The sequence below is a fragment of the Octopus bimaculoides genome, chromosome Z (genome assembly GCF_046866305.1).
Source record: "Octopus bimaculoides isolate indiv1 chromosome Z, ASM4686630v1, whole genome shotgun sequence".
Taxonomy (NCBI): Eukaryota; Metazoa; Mollusca; class Cephalopoda; order Octopoda; family Octopodidae; genus Octopus; species Octopus bimaculoides.
The window spans coordinates 40,182,111-40,199,258 of NC_142944.1; the positions used below are offsets into that span (position 1 = coordinate 40,182,111).

General features: G+C 37.6%; 1 protein-coding gene across 2 annotated transcripts in view; it reads left to right on the forward strand.

Annotated features, from left to right (window-relative positions):
- Positions 1-552: 552 nt before the first annotated feature.
- LOC106883657 (uncharacterized) overlaps positions 553-17,148 on the forward strand; it is a 189,713-nt gene continuing 173,117 nt past the window's right edge. Inside the window, exons 1-2 of one of the 2 annotated variants that reach the window (XM_052973548.2) lie at positions 553-1,308; positions 1,509-1,720. In XM_052973548.2, the coding sequence (XP_052829508.1) occupies positions 1,627-1,720 (94 nt within the window). In that variant the 5' untranslated portion in view covers positions 553-1,308; positions 1,509-1,626. The remainder of the gene's footprint in view (positions 1,309-1,508; positions 1,721-17,148) is intronic. The other variant, XM_052973549.2, reaches the window with a different exon arrangement.

Genomic DNA, 17,148 nt, shown 5'->3' on the forward strand with positions numbered 1-17,148 from the left:
TGTCTGTGTGTATATATATGTAAGAATTGTGTATATATGTATGTGTGTGTATGTATATGTACGTGATATATGTGTGCGTATTTTACATACGTGTATATGTATATACATGTATGCGTAATATGTGTATGTATGGATGCATGTGTGTGCATATGTACGTATGTATGTGTGTGTACATGTACGTATATATGCGTGTATGTATTTATATGTATGTGTATGTTTGCATTTATGCGTATGTATTATGTTTGTATGTAAAATTAGGAGCAAGGATCCATAGTTGGGGAAAGTAAGACAGCAAAATATAATATAGAAAAACAATCTTTTAAAATATTAAGGGAAAAAATGTAAAGAGAGGAAGATTCACGATAGAGTAAAAAGGTAGACAGAAGAATTGAAGGAGAAAGAAAAACACAAAACAAATAGAGAGATAAATAGAGATTGAATGATATATATATATATATATATATATATATATATATATATATATATATATATATATATATATATATATTACAGAGATTGAGTAAGAGAGAGAGAGAGAAAGAGAGAGTAGGGGGAAGAGTTAATAAGAGAGAATGATAGAGTGAATAAAAGGAGAGTGATGCGGAGGCAAACGACATGAAATCTCAGCATTGCAGACAATCTTAGCATGAAATAACATACAGTTGCACGTGTACTACCTTATATATTTGTAGATTTGTACGTAAATAGTAGCCACAACATCTATCTATACATCTTTATAAACCACAGTTTTTATATCTGTCTATATTTATATAAACCTATCTATCTATCTATCTATCTATCTATCTATCTATCTATCTATCTATCTATCTATCTACCTATCTATCTATTTATCTATCTATCCATATAGGCCACAACATCTCTCTATAATACCTATCTATATACACAGACTATAACCTTCATCTAAATACCTCGCTTCTTATACGGACCCTAGCATCTATCTCTCTGTCTGTCTATAAAGACCACAACATCATCTACCTATCAATATCATTACATCTATATTTATCTATCTACTTGTATATACCTTTATATATTACACGTTCATAATAAATAAGACTATATCGTAAGACAGAAAAGCAGAAAAACAAGGCAGAAACTAAAAAAAAAATCAGAAAACGTATTGCAGGCACAAAAAGGACAACAACAACAACAACATCTTGTATTTGAACAGTATTAAAAACATACCATCGTAATCGCCACCATCACCATAAACAAACATAACTATATTTTATTGTTTGACATACTATGAATAGTTAACATAATAATATTTATTATTATTTTCATATAAATGTAAGAAACACTTCTTTCTTCATTCATTCATTTTATTTTCTTTCAATTATTAATTTATTTATTCACTGAAATCATTTTCTACTCACAAATTCTTTCTTTCTTTCTTTCTTTCTTTCTTTCTTTCATTCATTCAAAACCACTCAAAACCTATTCATTCATTCGTTTGTTTTTGTTTTTTTTCTCTCTCCAACGATCAAAAGAAGAAAGGAACTACACGGAAGACCTGGTCTTGTTTTGTTGCAATTTCCATTGTCGTTCGCGCGGGTCAGTTTGTTTTGGTGATTTCCTTACTTACCAGATTCCCTTCTTCAAATAAGAATGGCATTTGAGAAAAAACCGGCGGAAAAAGAACAATTAAGAACGGTTGTTTTGGCGATTGACGAAAGCGAATGTTCGGATTTCGCTTGGGAATGTAAGTAATACGAAATATTTTCTTTACATCATTAATACTACTATACTACATCAATAAATAATATATCATTTTATATTATATTATTTTATATTATACTATATCATATGATGTTACTTTATACTATATTGTTTTATTATACCGTCTTAGATCACATTACATTTTTCTATGATATTGTATTATATTATTTTTATGATATGCCTTATATAATGCTAATACTTTATTTAATTATATTGTATTTACATTGACTTATGTATTGCTTTGTATTTATATCTTATTGGACTTTATCTTATTCCATGACTATATGTATACAAATATCTTATTCCATGACTATATGTATACAAATATGTATACAAATATGTTTTAGTTCATATCATTTTATATAAGTGTCTTGTTTCTTTGGTTAAACATCTCACTATGTTCATGTAATTAGCTGGCCATTTCGATTTGTTTACAGCAAAGCAAAAGAAGTCTTACACGCCTCCCACATAAATAAACAGCACACCTTCTCTTCACATGATTTTTCAGTATATTTGTTTATGTTTTATATATATATATATATATATATATATATATATATATATATATATATATATATATATATATATATATACACAAATATATACATATAAATAAAATTATGTATATGCATGCATATGCACATACATGTATATATACATATATGTTTATGTATATACATATATGCATGTGTATATACATACATACATATGTATATATATATATATATATATATGTGTGTGTGTGTGTATATATACATATATGTATGTGCATATACATATATATGCATATATATATTATATATGCATGCATGTATGTTATATGTATATATGGTACATGTATGTATATGTATACATATGTATATATGCATCTATATATGTATCTGTCTTCATATCTATTTGTATATATATATATATATATATATATATATATATATGTATTTGTGTATATGTGTGTGTATGTGTATGTGTGTATACACCTAGGAATATATATATATGTGTGTTATACATATATGTATATGTGTGTGTAGGAAAATCATTATCATTGTTTTGTTTGCGTTCTATTTATTTCTATGGGTTCTACAGCTTGTTATGGTTGAGTTAGTTCTTTGGAATTACTGCCCATCTTGCTAGATGGATGACCAGTACCATCTTAACAGTATTAGAAACCCCGTCACCCAAGCAAATGAGTGCACTAGGCCCTAGAATATTTATTTATTGATAGGCAGTCACAGCATAGATCAGAATTGGGTCTCTAGAACCTTGACGCCCCAGACCAATGAAGTCTCTGGGCAACTGCCCAGTGAAACGATGTATTAAGATGGCACTTCCCTCAATAACACTACCCTCAATCTGTGTTATCATTGCTTGTTTGCTGACCAACTTTGTCATGGCAGTGGCACCAGTGGTGTTGTCTTGTACTTAGTAAAATTAAAGAATCTTAACTACTTCATGATGTGTTTTGTATACTCAAAGCTGTGAGAAAGAAGGAATCATGAAGGCAAAAGCTGAGGGCAGTAGCAAGGACCGAAGAAAAAAATAAAATAGTAAGGTTGTGTGAAAGGTGTAAGAGTATGATAAGAGAGAGAGAGAGAGAGAGAGAGAGTTTAGGTGGAAAGGAGGGAGATAAATAGATAGGTAAATAGAGAGATAGATAGATAGCCGGAGAGATAGACAAATAAACAGTCAAACAGAGAGAGACAGACAGATAGATAGACAGACAGACAGACAGACAGACAGACAGACAGACAGACAGACAGACAAATAGATAGGTAGATAAATAGATAGATAGGTAGATAAATAAATAGATAGGTTGGTAGGTAGATAGATAGATAAATAGATAGATAGATGAAGAGAAAGTGAGAGAGTGATGGACAATATGTGGTCAGTTGTGGGTGTCAATAATGAGTGATCTGAAAGAAAAAAAAAAAAGCCCCCAGGGCAGAGCATTGTATTGGGGTATCGAGATACATAAGAGAAATAATTTGCAACCACATGATTTTGAGTTTAATCCCACTGCATGGCAACATGGGTAAGTGTCCTGGGTTAACCAAAGCTTGTGAGTGGATTTGATAAAGGATATATATATATATTATCATCATCAATATATATATCATCATCATCATCATCATTGTCGTTGTTGTTTAACGTCCACTTTTCATTCTGGCATGGGTTGGACAGTTTGACTGAGGGCTGGTGAGCGAGAAGGCTGCACTAGGCTCCAATCTGATCTGGCAATGTTTCTACAGTTGGACGCCCTTCCTAACACCAACCACTCCAAGAGTGTAGTGGGTGCTTTTTACGTGCCACTGGCACAGGAGCCAGTCAGGAGGTACTGGCATCGGCCATGGTTGGATGGTGCTTTTTACGTGCCACTGGCATGGGAGCCAGTCAGGTGACACTGGCAACGACCACACTCAAATGGTGCTTTTTACATGCCTCTGGCATGGAAGCCAGTCTGACAGCACTGACATCGACCATGCTCAAATGGTGTTTTTTACGTGCCACTGGCATGGGTGCTAATCAAGCAGTACTGTCATCGGCCATAAAAATGGCTTCACTTGCTTCAATAGGTCTTTGCTAGTGAAGTTTATTGCCCAATAATTGAAGGGTACTCTTAAATGGGCTGGTTATGCCGCACTGGCATAGGCCATGGGGTTATGGTCTCACTTGGCTTGCCAGGTCTTCTCAAGCACAGCATATCTCCAAAGGTCTTGGTCACTTGTCATTGCCTTGGTGAGGCTCAACGTACGAAGGTCATGCTTCAACACCTCATCCCAGGTCTTCCTGGGTCTGCCCCTTCCACAGGTCCCCTCCACTGTTAGGGTGTGGCACTTCTTCACACAGCTGTCCTCATCTATACGTAACACATGACTATACCAGCGCAGTCGTCTCTCTTGCACACCACACCTGATGTTTCTTATGTCCAACTTTTCTCTCAGGGTGCTTACACTCTGTCATATTTGCACACTGACATTATACATCCAGTGGAGCATACTAGCTTCATTCCTTGCAAGCTTTTATATGTGTGTGTGTTTGTGTGTGTGTGTGTGTGTGTGTGTGTGTGTGTGTGTGTGCACAGAGGGATGTTTGTGTCTCTTTGTCTTGATATTTCATGATTTTTGTAAATGCACCCAATTATTGTACAAGCATTGTTCTTCACTTCCATTCTTCTGTAAAATCATTTCTGGCCATGGGAGAAATATCACCTAGCTTGGAAACAGGAAGGACATCTAGCAAATGAGTTTCATTTAACTAATACAAACATAGAAAAGTAGATATTAAAACAATGCTACTGCTGATGATGATGATGATAAATTCTAAAAAAACAATTTAAAAAATAGTCTTATTTTATTTCATCTGATGCTAGATTCTTTGACTACTGAGGCTATGTTGTAAATGATAACATACATTTTACCTGTTCATTACCATATTTCTGTTGAAATAACTGCTTTTGTTTCAATTTATTTTTAACATAATGAAGAATTTAGTAAAATAACTATCATTATAAATTTAAAAACAGTAAGTTTGTATTACAGAAGCAAAGGCAGTCATGGATTGGTTGGTACCAAAATACTGAAGTATTATTATGGAAGGGAGAGTTCTTCAGTTAGTGCCATTTTCAATAATTTTCCCTGATTTGAAAGCTTATCAAATTTTTATAATTGGTAGTATAAAGCGTGGAAGGAAACTCTTCTTCAGAATTTGGATAATCTTGATCTAAGATGGTTTCTAAAATGACATAACGCTTACTGTGTAGTGGCTGTACATATCTCAGTAAGATTATGGGCTTCTTTTGATACCTATAGAATCTGCTAATCCATGTTCTACAGAAACTAAAATGTTAAATATTCAATTAGATTAAACATAAATTTGTTGATGCTTCCCACAAAATCAGTGCCTAGACATTAAAGAAACAAACAAAACCCCAAAATAAAACAAAAATCATAGTACACAACAGATATTAATCAACATATCCTTTAAAAAAAAAAACACACGTAATTTCCCCATATAAATGATACTCGACTTGTATTCCATGCAAATGGAAATGGTACTCTATGGAATTATAATGAATTATCTATTATCACTTAAGTGTTAAACACAAACGTTTGCAAAATTTCTTTGCAGAGAACTGCTTCATTATTGGTTTGAAGTCAATGTGTGTGTGATGTGTGTATTTTCCATGTGCATGAGTGAAAGTCATTTCAAACTTTGCTGTACCTTTGTGCAGTGAAATGATTCTTCAGAAGTTTTACTCTTGAAAATAAACAAGCATGGTTGTGTGATAAGAAGCTTGCTTCCCAATGACATTATCCTGGGTTCAGTCCTACTTCTTGGCACTTTGGATGAGTGTTCTTCTACTATAACATTCAGATGACCAAAGCCTTGTGAGAGGATTTTGTAGATGGGAACTGTAAGAAGCCTGTCATATATATATATATGCATATATATATATATATATATATATATATATATATATATATATATAGCATCATCATCATCATTTAATGTCTGTCTTCCATGCTAGCATGGGTAGGATGGTTGATAGGAGCCAGCCAGGTAGAAGACTACTCCAGGCTACTGTGTCTGTTTTGGTAGGGTTTTTAAAGCTGGTTGCCCTTTCTAACACCAACCACTCTGCAGAGTAGACTTAGTGGTTTTTATGTGGCACCAGCACAGGTGAGGTCAGTTTTGGCATGATTTTCACAGTTAGATGCCCTTCCAAATGCCAATTACATTAAAGTGTGAACTGGATGTTTTTTTACATGGCACCAGTACTGGCAGGGTTACCAAGAAACTTGCAAGACAAGGAATTTTGAGAGGGAAAGGGGCATTGGAGGAGGTGATCTTGTGTCAGATGATGAAAGGTTAGAGTGTGACAGAGAGACAGAAACAGGTGTTTTGTTATAAAGGAGGTACATAGTTACCCAACTAGAAAGAGAGAGAGAAAAGAGAGAGTGAGAGAGTGAGAGGAAGAGAGAGAATGAGAGGAAGAGAGAGAGAGAGAGATAGAGAGAGAGGGGGTGGAAAGAGATGTACAAGAAAGAGGACAGAAGCAGGTGTGCTGATGTAAAGGAGATACTTGGTTACCTAGTCAGAGGAAAAAGCAAGAAATGGAGAGAGAGAGAGTGTGATTAAGAATGAGGGCAGAAACTGGTGTGCTGCTATAGAGGAGATACATGGCTACCCAGCCAGAGGGAGAGCAAGGGAAAGAAGGAGAGTGTGGGAAACAGCAAAAGTGTAAGAGAGAGCAAGAAAGAGATGGTGCTGAAATACCAGGGTATATTCACAAGTAACAAGGATCAGAACATAAATAGGAAGAGAGAGAGAGAGAAAGAGAGAGAGGGAGAGAGAAAGAGAGAGAGAGAGAGATAAATGGGGGCAATTGCCAGGGCATGCCCTCAAGGTACGGAGGTCATGATATATGTGACCAGGTATTGCCAAGAAGGTGAGAGTTGAGAGTGGGGATTGCAGTGACTGGCGAAAACCTGGGTATAAAGATGGGGTGGGGAAGCAACGATACAGTAAGTAGGACAGTGAGGGCAGGGAAGGGAAGTGGGAGACAATCATAGGAAATGTGAGAAAGAGAAAGATGCAGTTTAGAAGAGAAGATGTAGTTCAGTGTCTTAGGGTAGGTTGTGTGAAAAGTTTATTCTTACATGTTGGTGGAACACGGTGCTTCTAGCACTCAGGTTCACAGATGGAGGCAGTTCTTCTCTAGAACCTCATATCACCAGACATCTTGGTCCATTGTCATTTTCTCCGTGAGCTCTAACTTTCTGAGATTGGCCCTCACCACTCCATCCCATCATCATCGTTTAACGTTCGCCTTCCATGCTAGCATGGGTTGGACGATTTGACTGAGGACCGGTGAACCAGATGGCTGCACCAGGCTCCAATCTGATTTGGCAGAGTTTCTACAGCTGGATGCCCTTCCTAACGCCAACCACTCTAAGAGTGTAGTAGGTGCTTTTATGTGCCCACCGGCACGAGGGCTAGTCAGGCGGTACTGGCAATGGCCACACTCAAATGGTGTTTTTTACGTGCCACCTGCACAGGAGTCAGTCCAGCGGCACTGGCAACGACCTTGCTCGAATACTTTTTCATGTGCCACCGGCACAAGTGCCAGGAGGGCGACGTTGGTAATGATCATGCTCAAATGGTGCTATTTATGTGCCACTGGCAAGGAAGCCAGACAGCTGCTCGGACGGTGCTCTTAGCGCTCCACTGATACAGGTGCCAGTCATTGAATTTGGTTCAATCACGATTTCGTATCAAAACCAATTATTTTCCAATTTACTGAAGAAAGGAAAGAAAAAAATTGATTTCCAATCAGTGGGCAAAACTGTATGTTTTGTGAGTTTAGAGTTTAGAGAGAGTCCAGAAAAGAAAGAAATATTTCCATCTTAAACTTCACACTTTCCTGAGATATTTCTTCCACCAATCCACCATAGCTAGTAAGTCATACACACATCTCATTTGTTTATATAAATTTTTTCCATTGCTATTATTTGAAGCTGGACATTTACACTCAAACCCTCGCCTTCAATTCATATTCTTTAAATTCTGTTTTAATTTCCTTTAAAATTTGTTTTCAGAAACTCACTGAGATTCATAGCAACATGTACATTCAGATCTTCTAACTGTAGGACCTTATTTTTGTTCACTGTTACAAGTGAACAAAACAAGTAAACACTAGTAGAAGGTTACCATAATCAAAATCTTTGTGATACATATGAGCTAGATTTTCACACTTTTAGTAAATCATCATCATCACCATTGTTGTTTAATGCCTTCCTTTCATACCAGTATGAGCTGGACAGTTTGACAGGGGCTGGCTAGGCACCATACTTCTGTATCTGTTTTGACAGGGTTTTTTTATGGCTGGATGCCCTTCCAAACACCAACCATTCTGTCTTCACAAGCACAGGTGAGGTCAGTTTGGTATATCTTGTCTGACTTTTCTCTCTTCCTGCTCCATTATACAGTTTGTGTTAGTCTGAAAGGTCGCTATCATGATTTCAACATAAGATTCCAGTAATTCACTGTTTTGGTATTTTTAATGTTACATTACTTTGGATCTGTGTCTTGGATTACAAACTCCATTGCTACTCCAGATTTGGGTATTTCCTCTTAAGGGATTGCTCTTGATTACTTGAGACAGGAGTGGATGTAGATGACAATGTTATACTTTAAAGAGTGGAACTAATGGTTGATGTTGCACCAAAATTTAAAGCTGTTACTTTTGGAAGTTTGTTATTCTCATTTTTCTCTGCACCTCTTTTCCTCTACTGTAATCTACTTAAAATTGCATTCTTAATTTCTGTCAAAGAGCTTTTTTTTTTTACTTGCTGGGTCTTGAGGAATGGGAAGTGCCCATGGCCTTTGGCAGCTTTCCTAGATTTGTGACACTGATGCCATTAGTATCCCTCTTCAACCTATGTAAGTCAACACTTGCAAGAAAGATAGAAGCGAGAAGAGAATTTCGAGTTACAGATATTCAGAAATGGAAAGCTGGGAATAGTGATTAGAGTGGGGCTTGGTAGGGTTGGATACAAGAGTGGTGAGGAGTAGGATGACCTGAGTATCCAACCATCCCACTGCTTGAGTTGGAGTAGGATGACCATAGTGAGCAGGGATGAGTAAAGGTTAAGCCAGTAATAGAAGAAAAGGCAAAATGAGAAGATTGCACTCTTGTGGTGGCACAGAGGTTATTTGAATGTGTCTGTGGGAGACATTATGCCAATCTGCCAAGTAGTTCTTCTTTGGATGTGATGTAGGATGTCACTGTGTGTAATAGTACTGTCTTAGAAGGCAGAGTAATACTCCATTGCGAACATCATCTGAGCTTTGTAGAGCATCAATAATTGTTGGGGCTGAAGTATCTTTTGATCCTGAAGAGAAGGACCGGTCATTAGTGTATGGCTCTAACTATGTTAAAGATAGATTTTTACCAGGTGAGTGGATAATGTAATGGTTGGAGACTGTTGGGTAGGAATGAAAGTTAGTTTTGTCCATGTAAGAGTGGGTATTATTAGATGTGGCAACTGGTACCTCATTGGAAAAGAAAAAGAAAGAAAAGGGGACGAATCTGAAAATGAGAGTGAAGTCAGTGTTTATAGAATGAGGGACAGAAAGAGTTCTGTCAATAGATGCAGCAATAGTTTTGTCTGGGACTATGGATTTAAGAGATGTAAGATGGATGGAGTCCAGAGTTTCTTTCACACATTATTGTATAGTGGGACTGGCACTGATGATGTCAGGCAAGTGGAAATCTAATTCTTCTCATGTTCAGTTTTTCTCTCAATTTATTTGAATTCTGTCATTCACATACACTAATATAACACATTCAATCCAGATGCACATACCTATTTCACAGTTCTATATTTAAGAGATGAGGAATTATGTACATTATTTACATTATTTATGGGCATATGGCATAGTGGTTAAGAGCGTGGGCTACTAACCCCAAGATTCTGAGTTCAATTCCAGGCGTGACCTGACTAATAATAATAATAATAATAATAATAATAATAATAATAACAACAACAACATCGAAAAAATACCTTAGGAATGAGAACCCAGGTTTGAAATTTCCCCAAGACACCTGAAGAAGGCTGGAGGGTATATCAGCTGAAACGTGTTAACAACAAACAAGATGAGGACAAATATCCGTCAAATGTAAATAATGTAAATATACTTATTTCATTTCTATCTTGTCTTTGCAAAACATCTGCATTCAAGGTTAATGTCTCACTAGCATACAATGCTGTCATACATAAGTGTGATAATGTATATTATACATAAGTAACATTCATTCTGCCCATTACTCTGAGATGTTGCTATTTCCAATACATTCTTATTCTGGCTACTATGTTTTCAGAACACTGACTCCTACTGTTAAGTAAGTCAACTAGGTAACAAAAGTCACCAATTATTCCCAGAGAGCCACCTTACTATTGCCCCTGTGTACCTGTTGCATATGAAGTCTGCCTTCTTGTGTATGCATACACTGGCTACACCACATAGAATTCCTACTGACTCTTTTTCTATGTTAAGCATGATCATTTCCCTAATGGCACCAGGTTCCATGTCTAGAATTTCTTCTTGAAATCTATAGAAACAGCTATAGCAACCAGGCTGTCAATATATAGGAGTTTCCAGAGACATCTGATCTTAAATTCCTCTCTCATAACTTGGAAGACTATAATGAGCAGAGAAGAGTCCAAAGACTAAACCCTAATAACTGCTATTTTCATGTTAAATTTATTGCTATACTCCACATGGTTCCAGGTTCAATTCCATTGTGTGACACCTTAGTTTTATACTACAGTTCTGTGCCCACCAAAGCCATGTGAGTAAATTTAGTTAATGAAATCTGAAAGAAGCCCATCACGTGTGTGTGTGTGTGTGTGTGTGTGTGTGTGTGTGTGTGTGTGTGTGTGTGTGTGAAAAGGTGTGTAGGTTAGTGGTTAGCACATTCTGCTCATGATTGTAAGGTTGTGAGTTTGATACCTGGCTTTATGTTGTGTTCTTCAGTATGACACTTTGTTTCCCATTGCTCCTGAGTTGTACCTGTAATTCAAAAGGGGCCAGGCTCGTTGCACTCTGAAGTCCTGTTGAATCTCTCTGTGAGATATGTTAAGGGTATGCGTGTCTGTGGAGTGCTCAACCACTTGCATGTTAATTTTATGACCAGTCTGTTCTGTTGATCAGATCAAGTGAACTCTCATACCAGTTTTGATAAATACACACACACACACACACACACATTGCATATATACATACATACATATATGATGGCCGTCCACTCGTGACCGAGGAAGACCATTGCCGACCTTCAGGAACATTGTGCGCTCTAGGACTAACTTGTATTTTGCATTTGCGGCTCCATTGGTGGCTAATGAGCCCTGCTCTTGACAAGCATACATGACTGCAAACATAGCAGACCAACCTTTCCCCATTCACTATACGAGACGTGCGCTTTCGCGCAGCTCGTTTAAGTTCTTCATGCTGGATACGTGCTCTCTTAAAAGTGTTGATCCCTTCCTTAACCTGCTTCCTCCATCTGTGGCGATGACAGACATTGTTCTCCCACTCACTGACATACATACATACATACATATATGTATGTGTGATTGTTACTGTCTCCTTACCCTGACTTCATGTGATAGTTGTAAATGAGTGTCACAGTCATCGAAGCAGTGTCCATCCTTTTCAGTCTTCCCTGAAAATATATCCTCAGCCATGGGAAAATATTATCTTACCGGAAACAGGTGAAGTTTGGTAACAGGAAGCTGAAAATTCTGTTTGGCTGCACTCAAGCTTGGAAAAGTAGATAATAAAATGACAATGATAATGATGACTCATTACTGACACTTGCCTTACTCACTGCATCTCTATACAAGACTTGTATATCTCACACATCATACATTCATTCCCTCTCATGCACACATATGTTTAATATCATCATCATTGTCATTATTGTTGTCACCATCATCCTTGTCATCATCGTCATTGTTTTACATCCACTTTTCATACTTGCATGCATTGGATGGATTTCCATAATTTGAGTTAGCTGCTATTCTGAGTTACTTTCCTCCCAGATGGTGATGATGATGACGACGATGATGATGATGTTATACATATGTGTGTATGAGAGTGAATGAATGTATGGCGTGTGAGAGATACGAGTCATGCTCAGAGATGCAGTCAGTAAGGTGAGTGTTAGCAATAAGTCATCATCATCCTCCATTTAAAAAAAATGTTTATATTCTCTTCTAGTTACCAACAGCTTTATATAATGTATTGGGTGCATCTTAGTTTACAAGATCAATGGTACTTTGTGACCATTTGTCATCCTCCATTCATTTTCCAGACCCTTAACGGAATGTATTGGGTGCATTTTGTCAAAACAATAGCAGTAGTGAGGTTGTCTTTTACCCTCTTAGGTTGTACAGCTCTGGAGCACAGAAGCTCTTTGAGATAAAGCTCTTTTTGAGGCTCCCCCACCAAACAAAAAATGAGGCATGGAGGTGCTACTATGAGAAGCTCTTGTGAGTGAATAATGCATAGGAGAGAGAGCGAGAGAGAGAGAGAGGGAGAGAGAGAGAGAGAGAGAGAGAGAGAGAGAGAGAGAGAGAGAGAGAGAGAGAGAGAGAGAGAGAATCTGCCTAAAGTAGATTCTGTACAGGGTCCAACTATCCAAGTTGGTAGTAGTGTGATAGATAAGGCAGTGAGCTGGCAGAATCGTTAACACGGCGGGTGAAATGCTTAGCGGTATTTCGTCTGCTGTTACATTCTGAGTTCAAATTCTGCCGAGGTCGACTTTGTCTTTCATCCATTCAGGGTTGATAAATTAAGTACCAGTTATGCACTGGAGTTGATGTAATCGACTTAATCCCTTCGTCTGTCCTTGTTTGTCCCTTCTTTGTTTAGCCTCTTGTGGGCAATAAAGAAATAAGTAGTATGATAGATAGATAGAACAATTAAAGATGGAACAATTGGCGCAGGTGTGGCTGTGCGGTAAGAAGTTTGCTTCCCAACCACATGATTCTAGGTTCAGTCCCACTGTGTGGCATCTTGGGCAAGTGTCTTCTACTACATCCTTGAGGCAACCATGGCCTTGTAAGCAGATTTGGTAGAAAGAAGCTGAGTGAAACCCATCACACACACACACACACACACATCTATCATATTACTCTCAGCATGGATGACTGGTCTCTATGATGGATCAACTTTAGTTAGACTATCCCTCTCTACCCCATGCATTTTCAATATACAAGAGTTTCTGGTAGTTGATGTTGTTGGCCCAAGACCTCATATTAGCCATGAAGCTGGTTTATTGACAGCTAACCTCTAAACCTGGAGTCCATTCCTCAATCCACTGCCTGTGAAATGTCTCCCTATTGCAGTACAGCTTTACAAAAGAATAAAAAAATAAATAAATAAATAAAAATAACTATCCAAGCTAATTCTTTCTGAAAGCCATTGTGAGTTGTATGTGTTGCAGTACCAACAAAATGATTTTCATTTAATGCCAAATTCAGCATGTTCCACTTTCTATTGTATTCATCAACTTTAAGAAGATTTTCTGCTGTATGGAAAGAAGGGGTTTATGGACACAACTCTAAGACTTGAGTGTTTGAATAAATTAGTGGAGATGGGCAGTTTTTGAGAGCGGAAACTTGTCCTTCTTTTGAGTCCCCTATAGACTAAAACAGTACTGTGTTGCTTCAACACTATTTGCATTACTTCTGGGTGGTGGGCTTGAAAGGATTGCAAGCAAGCTCACAGGTAGAGTGTGTTTCCACATGAAAGTGAATGGTAAGCAGTTTAACCTATGTAGAGATATGTATTTGCTGAGTTCTGTTTGATGGTGACTCAATTTTTATTGGCGACTCAATTTTTATTGGCTCATTTCCTGAAAGACATCCTGAAAAATTACATGGTCATAGGTGTTGGTCTATCCATGAATATCAAAAACAAAAACACAAAAAACCCCTGAATTCTTAAATCATTCTAAGTCTAGAATATTGGGACATGAACTACTGATGAGAACAATCACAAATCACTCTTAATATAGGAAGATTGGGTGGCAAATTGGCAGAATTGTTAGCACACTGGGCAAAATGCTTAATGGTATTTCATCTGTTTTTATATTCTGAGTTCAAATTCCACCGAGGTTGACTTTGCCTTTCATCCTTCCTTGGTTGAGAAAATAAGTACCAATTGAACACTGGGTTTAATGTAATTGACTTGCTCCCTCCCCTGGAATTGCTGACCTTGTGCCAAAATTTGAAACTAATATAAGGAGAAGAAGATCATATGTATTTAGTCAGTATGATTTCTGTTGAACATAACCATCTGGATGTGGAGGTGGATCGCTGCATAAAGTCAGCTGCGGTCATTTTCAGAAAGATCAATGATCAATTACAGAAACAATATGACGTTAAAGTATCAATAAAATTCAAAGTTTACTGATAATAATAGTAGTAGTAGTAGTAGTGGTATCCTGTCTATTGTGTTCCCCTGAAACTTATACACTGCATCATCGACATATCTGAAAGCTGATGAGCTGTTGGTCTGAGTCAATTTGATCTATAATGAATATTTCCTGGTGTGACCACTTCTCCGTCCAGGAGATCCTGCAGCATGTAAATAGGCTTTGTGTTGAGTCCATCTTGATTAGAATTCCATGTGTACTGGGTAGGTCACGTGATTTGTTTGGACATAAGTATCTTCTCCAAGGCTGTATCTTCTCCAAGGCTGTATCTTCTCCAAGGCTGTATCTTCTCCAAGGCTGTATCTTCTCCAAGGCTGTATCTTCTCCAAGGCTGTATCTTCTCCAAGGCTGTATCTTCTCCAAGGCTGTATCTTCTCCAAGGCTGTATCTTCTCCAAGGCTGTATCTTCTCCAAGGCTGTATCTTCTCCAAGGCTGTATCTTCTCCAAGGCTGTATCTTCTCCAAGGCTGTATCTTCTCCAAGGCTGTATCTTCTCCAAGGCTGTATCTTCTCCAAGGCTGTATCTTCTCCAAGGCTGTATCTTCTCCAAGGCTGTATCTTCTCCAAGGCTGTATCTTCTCCAAGGCTGTATCTTCTCCAAGGCTGTATCTTCTCCAAGGCTGTATCTTCTCCAAGGCTGTATCTTTTCCAAGGCTGTATCTTCTCCAAGGCTGTATCTTCTCCAAGGCTGTATCTTCTCCAAGGCTGTATCTTCTCCAAGGCTGTATCTTCTCCAAGGCTGTATCTTCTCCAAGGCTGTATCTTCTCCAAGGCTGTATCTTCTCAAAGGCTGTATTCTTCAGTGAGCTGAAATGTGAAAGGTATCAAAGAGGGACCCCAGAACTTCATTAAAAGAAAACAATGTCATTAAATGACATCTTGATGAAGTGACTGGTCTGAAGACAATAAGAGACAGCAACTGATGGCAACAATCAAACAATGGTAACAGGTTATATAGCAAGGTGTAAATGTCACTGTGTCAAACTGGATGAAAAGAGAGAAAAAGCTAGAACAAGACCTACTGCATTAAAACTACAACCAATTGCATTTTGAAATATCTGCGGTCAGGGACATGTTGGTACTTTTGGGTTATAACAATATGAAATAGCAAAACATCATTGATGAAATTACTTTATTATATTTGGAAAAAAGACAAAAAAAGACCCTTCTTTTTCTGTTATTAAGTCGTACTTTATTACAATTAATGGCAAATCTAGACTGCCCCACCCCCTCCACCACACACACACACACACACACACACACACACACACACATATCCATCTAATGAAATATTTAAGTTGGTTGTTAATGAGTCAGCAATTCATCTGATCTCCTTTTGATGTGCATTAGTAATAGCTATTGATAAGAAATTACAGAGAGAGAGAGAGAGTAAAAGAGAGAGAGAGAGGGAGAGAGAGAGGGAGAGAGAGAGAGAGGGAGAGAGAGAGAGGGAGAGAGAGAGAGGGAGAGAGAGAGGGAGAGAGAGAGAGAGAGGGAGAGAGAGAGAGGAGACTGAGAAAGAAATAGTAGTGAGAGAGAGGGAGTGAAAAAGAGAATATAAATGATGGGCCATGAAAGAGGAAACCTTACCTTTCTTTTACCTATTTCCATCTTTATTGTTCAGGGCTGGAGACCATTGACATATGGACCATCTCTGCCTTTAATCGTTCTCTCTCTCTCTCTCTCTATCAATTCCTGGCTCTTGGCCGTGGTTGCTTTATTGAGCCAAAGGTCTTCTGGTTCATTGATTTGATGTTGTTATACCAGTGTCTTCTCTGTCTTTCTCTTCCTTGTCTCCCATTGACTCTTCCTGCTATGATGCAGGCGCCAGATATCTGGACCCTGATAACATACCCCAAAATACCGTAGATTGACTGTTGCCTAAAAATCCTCCTTCACTGACTCATTTCTTCGATGGTTGGTCCAGTGGATCTTCATTACTCTGCAGTAGCAAATTAGAATAGACAAACTGAAACACAAATGATAACACACACATACGCACATACACATATGCACAGATGCATGCATGCGAGCATGCACACACACACACATTTGTGCATATGTGTATTTGGATAATGAAAGATGGAGGATGAAACAAAAAGTGAGAGAGTATAAGGAAAACGAAGAAAGAGATAGATGGATAGAAGCATACACTCTTGGGTGTGTGTATATATATATATATATATATATATATATATATAAACAAAATTAAGGGTTCAGCAACAGGTTGCTTCACCACATACCGAAGTTCAGAAATAGCAGCCAACAATGCTGAAACTCCAACAGATAGCAGTTACCCGCAACTCACATAGGCGAAACAAGAAGAAAAATAACAAACTAAACTAGCCATAGTTAATCATAGACATGTTTCTGGTTTAGGAGCATAAAAACTCTTCATTACCTCATCG